This window comes from Microtus ochrogaster, chromosome 8 (assembly GCF_000317375.1).
Source record: "Microtus ochrogaster isolate Prairie Vole_2 chromosome 8, MicOch1.0, whole genome shotgun sequence".
NCBI lineage: Eukaryota > Metazoa > Chordata > Mammalia > Rodentia > Cricetidae > Microtus > Microtus ochrogaster.
The window spans coordinates 84854559-84861592 of NC_022015.1; the positions used below are offsets into that span (position 1 = coordinate 84854559).

Here is a 7034-nt window from a genome sequence, read left to right on the forward strand (position 1 = left end):
ACTTCAGTTTGTTGGAGACTATTTTGAGATATGGTGTATTAGTTAGTTTTCTATTGCTGTGACGAAACACATGACCAAGGCAACTTATAGAAGAAAGAGTTTATTTAGGCTTATGGTTCTAGGTTGATAAGGGTCTGTCAGGATGGGGAAGCAAGGTAGCAAGCAGCAGGCTGAATTAGGGTGCTGGGGCTCATATGTTGAACCACAAGCAGAAAGCAGAAAGAAAACTAGGAGTAACACAAGGCTTTTAATCTCAAAGCCTGTCTAACAGTGACATACTTCCTCCAGCAAGGTCACACTTCCTAAATGTCTCTGCACAGCTACCAACTGGGGACCAAGTTGTTAAACATCTGAGTCTGTGGGTGGTATATTTCACACACACACACACACACACACACACACACACACACACACACACACACACACACACACACACACACACACACAGAGGAATGTAGGGTTTGGGGGGCGGTTTAGTTGTAAAAGGTGCCCATGGGACAGGAAGTGAATCCTTCATCTGAGTTTCACAAGTTCGGTGTTTGTGTTGGGTAGTTTACAACGGCAACTCCAATAGCCCCCTGCCTCGAGGAACTAGGAAAGTTCAGAAACAGAGATAATAAAGGAGAGATTCCATGGGAACCCTGAGCAGCCACAGCAAGCCCTTGGTCAGGAAGGAGAGACTCCGGACTACAATTCCCAGAGGGCCTTGCGGCCCAGCCCGAGAAAGGGGGGGCAGCTCGTGGGTCATCGGTGTGCGCCTCCCGGTAGTGGATGCAGGCTGTGAGAGCATGGCAGCTGCTGAGGCAGAGGTGGCTTCCCCTCCGATTGCCGACTCAGCCTCTGATGCTGCAGAAACAGCGGCAGTGGTAGCGGCCCGGACCAGTTCGCCAGCCCAGGTCTCCAAGGCAGCCCTGGCTGCTAAGCTGCTGTCGCTCAGCGGCGTGTTCGCCGTGCACAAGCCCAAAGGGCCCACTTCAGCCGAGCTGCTGAATCGGCTGAAGGAGAAGCTGCTGGCAGGTACTGCAGCCCGGGTAGGGACCAGGCTGCGGCGTTCTCCGCTGCTGGGGAAGCGCCCTGGGGTTTTAAATTTTATCTTAGTGTTTGTTTATATTTATTTACCGACTGACTTAATTTGCGCGCTCACGGCTCAAGAGAGAAAAAGAGCGAGTTCTGAATTAACTTTCTCAGGACAGAAACCCAGGACATCTTGGGTTGAATTTATCAAGCGCAGACTCTTAACAACAGCGGCCACGTAAGCTCACGGGAAGTATGTGTGTGTAGATTGGGGCCCTCCTTGCACACACAACTTTCCACCCACGTGCAGCCCAACTCTGTAGTTCGATCCCTGCCAGGGTTTTTGTTTGGCTCTTGTGGATGAGTCCCACCAAAGGAAGCTCTGACTTTCTACCCCCAAGTTGCTAACTTAAAATATTTGAAAAGCGCATAGACGGGGTTATCGAGGACTTAGGACGTCATCTTTCACCTTTTAGCAGGAGCGAGAATTCATCTTTTAATCAAATACAAGTTCCCAATCCCCACATTTGCAGAGGTTGTGATTCTGAACACCTGGGATATTTTTGGGAAATGGCACTCTTAAACCGTTGTTCCAGATTCTGGTGGAGTACTTTATGGAACATTAAAATAGAAGCTGGCTGCTTTTCCAAGCACACTTCCTGATGATTCGTGTGCACCGCGAAAATGTTAGAAAAACAGTTAGTTAGAAAAGCCCAGTAGAGCACTTAAAACTGTGGCATGAACAACAAATAAAAAACCAAAACCTTAGTTTTGTTTTGCATGTGTACATACGTGTAGCATGCATGGATGTGTGTGTGTGTAGGTCTGAGGTGATGGCGACCATCTTCAGAGATGGCTTTCCATCTTCCATGCTGAAGCAGAGTACCTCTCTTGAACCCAGGGCTCTCCAGTTAGGCAAGTCTACCTGCCCCGCTTGCTCCAAGGAACAACCAGCGTGGCTCCCTCGCGTGGGCCTCAGGCTTCAGTGCCATGTGGGTGCTGGAGGTCCTGACTCCGGTCCTCATGAGTCTGTGTCGAGCCCTTTACCCTGGGTTTTACTTGATCCTCACATTAAGCTGTATCGTTGAGTCCTATAGAGACACGGAGATGAACGGTGGCGGTCTCTTCCCTTAACTAGGCTTGCAATCTTGTGCTTTCTGCAGGCTTTAGTCACGGGGACCCCACCGTAAAAATATTTTTGTTACTACTTCATAACTGTAATTTTCCTACTGTTTTGAATCACAGTTTAAACATTTGATATGCAGGATATCTGTCGTTCGGTGGCTGAGAACACTCCCTTAGAGGTCCCTATTGCTCCCTTCGTATTCCTCCAAGTATGGTGATGTCATGTCTGGTGACAGTGGGAGTGCTTGCCTGGTCTCCGGATTCTGAGCCAGTGGGATAGATAGGTGTCTTACTGGGACTGGGTGACCTGCACCCCCTCGGAATGTGGCTGTGGCCTCTGCACTCCCACGGTGGCTGCCTTTCTCCTTGTCTCTGCCCTGCCCTCTTTTCATTTTCTTCGTGTGTTCTGTCCCCTGGTGTCAGTTGCTAATAAAGTAGGTTGATGGGCTGAGGGACAGGTATGGTGTGACAATTGTCATAACAATGAGAGACAGGGAATGACGGTTGTCATAATGATGGGAGTGTGAAGTGAACTGGGCTGGGACCCTTATTATTCTTTTTATTAAATGCACGGGTCTGCAGCAGGTCCCCAGTGTGTCATGGCGGCTCTTCGGTGTCTGTGTGGCTCTCCTGACAGTGGGAGAGATGTGTCTCTGACTCTTTAGCCCGCCCTTGCAGATTCTCTCCTATATTCTGTTGCTTGTCCTGCCTCCATGAGTTTTTACCTTGTCAAACTATATCTTGTTTTGTCATGTTTGGTTGCTGTGTCTTGGAGGCCTGCCCTTTTCTGAAGGGAAGTGGAGGGAAAGCGGGTCTGTGGGAGAGGGGGGATTGGGAGGAGTGAAGGAGGGAAACTGGGAAATTTGTTTCTTTAATGAATGGAAAGTTTTGATCGTGAGGACAACAAATAAAACCAGGCCGAGAGCTCAGCACAGGTAGAAAGCCCGGTGCGAGATATTCTTTCAAAGTGAGGAAGGACAGAGGAAATTGGGAATACTTAGAGGGGTTAACCGAGGACTTTTAACTAACAGCATATGCCAGCCCCAAGCTGTTGTCATTTTCTAACTATAGGGATAGTCCTAGAATTCACTGAGTTAGTGTAAATATAGACTCACTTGAAATTGTCTTCTTGGGACCAGAAAGATGGCTCCCGCAGGTAAGAACATTGGCTGCTCTTCCAGAGGACTCAGGTTCCATTCCCAGCAGCCACTGGGGTCTTATTTCCATTCGTAGCTCTAGTTCCTCGGTCTCTGATGCCCTCTTCTGGCCTTTTTGGGTACTGCGTGTACATGGCGCACAGGTATACATACAAGCAAACATTCACACACAGAAAAAGATAGATAGATAGATAGATAGATAGATAGATAGATAGATAGATAGATAGATAGTAGGTAGATGTGGGCACTGCGTGTACATGGCACACAAGTATACATGCAACCAAAACATTCATTCACAGTAGATAGATAGATGATAGATAGATAGATAGATGATAGATAGATAGATAGATAGATAGGTAGATAGGTAGGTAGATAGATTGATAGATAGATAGGTAGGTAGATGATAGATAGATAGATAGATAGATGATAGATAGATGGATAGATAGATAGATAGTTAGATAGATAGATGGATGATAGATAGATAGGTTGATTGGTAAGTAGGTAGATTTGGGCACTGCGTGTACATGGCACACAAGTATACATGCAACCAAAACATTCATTCACAGTAGATAGATAGATAGATAGATAGATAGATAGATAGATAAATAAATAATAAATAAAATAATTGTTTTTTTTTTAAGAAATGAGTTCTAGTTTCTAGTTGCTAATTTTGGAATACTCTTTTGTAAGTGAGCAAGCGTCTGGTCATGTGTGTGTGTGTGTGTGCGCGCACGCATATGCGTGAGTGTGGGGGCAGAGGTCACCTCAGGTGTCGTTCCTCAGGCACTGCCCACATTATTTGAGGCATGGCCTGTCACTGGCCTGGAACTCACCACGTAGAGGTCAGCAAGCTCCAGAGACCCTCTTGTCTCTCCTTGCTCAGCTCTGTGATTATATATTCATGTCACCACACCCAGGTTTCTTTCATGTGTGTCCTGAGGATGGAAGTCAGGTCCTCAGGCTTGAGTGGCAAGAACTCTACCAACCTCTACCAACTGGGCTAGTCCCAGGCCTGGCTGTACGTGTTTTGTTGTTTTGGTTTTTGAGACAGGGTCTCACCGTGTACCCTTGGCTAGCCTGGGGCCCGCTTTTAGACTCAAACTCGTCTCTAAAAGCATGCACCACCGCACCGAGCCTGCTGCACCTTCTAAGTGGTTCCAGCCTTCCACTTGGACTGTGTTTATTTGAAGAGGCCGTGTGGTCTTCCTCGTTCCTCCTGACTTGTCTTGGTAATTGCTCTTTTCATCACTCTTGCAGAAGCTGGAATGCCTTCCCCGGAATGGCACAAGAGGCAAAAGCAGACATTGAAAATTGGGCACGGAGGGACGCTGGACAGTGCTGCACAAGGAGTGCTGGGTAAGGAACACGGAGGAAGGTTGATAGCCTCTCCTTTAACACCAGGAGTGCTGGGGAAGCCCTGGCTCTGCAGACACCTGGAAGGTTCCAGTTATACTGTGTTTACAGTGCTTCTTCTCGGAAGCCCTGGAGCGGTACAAAGCACACAGCACCATACAGCACACACAACACACGGTACACACAACACCACACAGCACACACAGCACAGAGAACCATCACCTCTTCCACGTGTGCTGGGCTTTGAGCAAAGGTTTGAATTTGAGAAGAGTAGTTAACACACCATGTACAAAACTGTTATGCTTAGTAAGGTCATGGCTGCCATCTGGGGACTTGGATTATGGGAACAATTGCTCCCTTTCCTCTGTCATGAACAGGGTTTGCTGTTTGACCCTGTGGGCTTCTGCTTTCCTTTAGGAATCTGGAATTCTGTGCCATCACCCAGGCAGGGGTGCCTGGATGACCATTTCTAAACACCAAATAAAGTGTTGGTTTACTGTGTTTCTGACGCTTCCCAGAGAGAATCATTGTACATGTCATTATTGTTGAAATAGCGAGCCAAGCTTGTCCCCTAAGCAGGAGGGAGAGAGGTCGAGGAAGCCGGACTGGGGATTTCATCTCACTAAGTCATAAATACACTATAAATAACAAGTCCTAGCTATTTACCAGTCTTTGGGCATGGGAGAGTTGTGGGGCTACTGAGAATTTTAGTACAGCTTTGGGGGAATTGCTGTATCTAATGCAATCTCAGATAGTTCTCTCTAGAACATAAACCCGACAGCTCTTGAGGGGAAGCCTTTTGTTTCTCACAGAGAGTTATAGGTTCAGTTGCTTGTGGAAGGAACTTGGTCGAGAAAAAAAATCATTTGTCCTTTTAAATGTCCTGTTTTAAAACTCCGGTAGAGGTTCTGACGTCTTCCCTTTATGGACTTTTAAGGTGTATGTCCACGGGTTAGGGTGGATTTTTCCTGAGATTGCACTGTAGGCTCAGGAATGCATATATCAGGCCTCCCGTCACCTCCATCCCCGGTACTAGAAACAAACCTTTATTCTTTGCACGGCACTGTGCTTGATTTAACCCTGAGCGCTGGGATTAAGGGCTGGCACCCCCATACCCACCTCTATAAAAGCTCTTCTGAGAGGATAAAATAAAATAAAGGCACTGATGGAAAGGGGGGGAAGTGCCAGGAATTCGAGGGTCTTCATTTTGGGCCCAAGTCAGTCTGTTCTGGGCTGGGTTCAGGTGGACTTGCGGGCTTGTTTTTCCTTGGCTGACACTGTGTGTTTTTCCTGTGACTGATGCCGGGGGTGTGTTTTCCTGTGGTTTATGTACTGTTGTTTCTTTAGGCCAGGCTTCTGCTTCCCCTTCCAGCAAGCATACAGCTGGAGGGGATGATGGTTGGCGCCCCCCCCTCCCCCCCACTGAGTCACTCTACGGTCCATTCCCTTCATCCCTCTGTGACGTCCCTATGTTCTTTCTCCCTTTCTCTCTCACCCTTCCCTTCTTCCCTGTCTTGACTCTGTTCCTGCTACATATCACATGGGGCAACTTTGAGTCTGCCATCTTATGGGGAAGTACTTTATGCCATTCAGAAACTGCGTTCTTTCTGTATTCATGGTACAGATTCAAGACATAAGGTGAAAAGTCAGTTTGCAGAAAAAATTAGGGATGAATATACGTATCAGGAGAGCCTGCAGACTGGGCTAATAGACCTGCTGCCTGGTGTTATCTCATCTTCACCTCTAGGACCCCTGAGCGTGTTACATTACATCACAGGGAACAGCCAGAGCTGATGTCGCTGCTCAGATCACTAATAACATTATCCTGGAATTTCCAGGTAAGCCCAGTGATCATCTTTAAAAGCAAAAGAGGCCAAGGAAGTCAGGACATGGCAGTGGAGGCTGCCGTGATGTGATTGCTGGCTTTGAAGAGGGAAGGGACCAGGAGCCAAGGGTGTAAGCAACCTCTGGGAGCTGGACAAGGCAAGACATTCCCTTGGGGAAGCTGAGCTGTGGCTTCTCTCCCTGAGAACCACAGACACAGCACAGCCACGCAGTCCCCAGACCTCATTTCAAATGGATGTGCAGTCACTGTCGCTGCCTGTTGTGACCTGCTTTAGATTTCTGGCCCGAGACCCGGAAGCCAGCGCTGGGTTGCATGGCAGCAGGAGGAAACTCTGCACACTTCTGTCCCGGCTCCTCAGGATGGAGCTCGGTTTCTCCTGATCACTTTACATAGGTAGGTTTAGCTTTACAGGTATAAAGCACAGGGAGATTTCCGGAAGTATCACAGTGATGGAGGAAGGTCATTGGTTAATTAAATAAAGAAGCTGCTTGCCCTGATAGGTTAAAACAGGAGGGAGGAGTAAACAGAGCAGAATGCTG

The 7034-nt window shown here is 47.7% G+C and overlaps 1 protein-coding gene across 1 annotated transcript in view; it reads left to right on the plus strand.

Moving 5' to 3' along the window:
• The first annotated feature begins 777 nt into the window (after window positions 1–777).
• Trub1 (TruB pseudouridine synthase family member 1) overlaps window positions 778–7034 on the plus strand; it is a 40545-nt gene continuing 34288 nt past the window's right edge. The window contains exons 1-2 of the mRNA XM_005352539.2: window positions 778–1017; window positions 4554–4652. Coding sequence (XP_005352596.1) covers window positions 789–1017; window positions 4554–4652 — 328 coding nt within the window. The 5' untranslated portion in view covers window positions 778–788. The remainder of the gene's footprint in view (window positions 1018–4553; window positions 4653–7034) is intronic.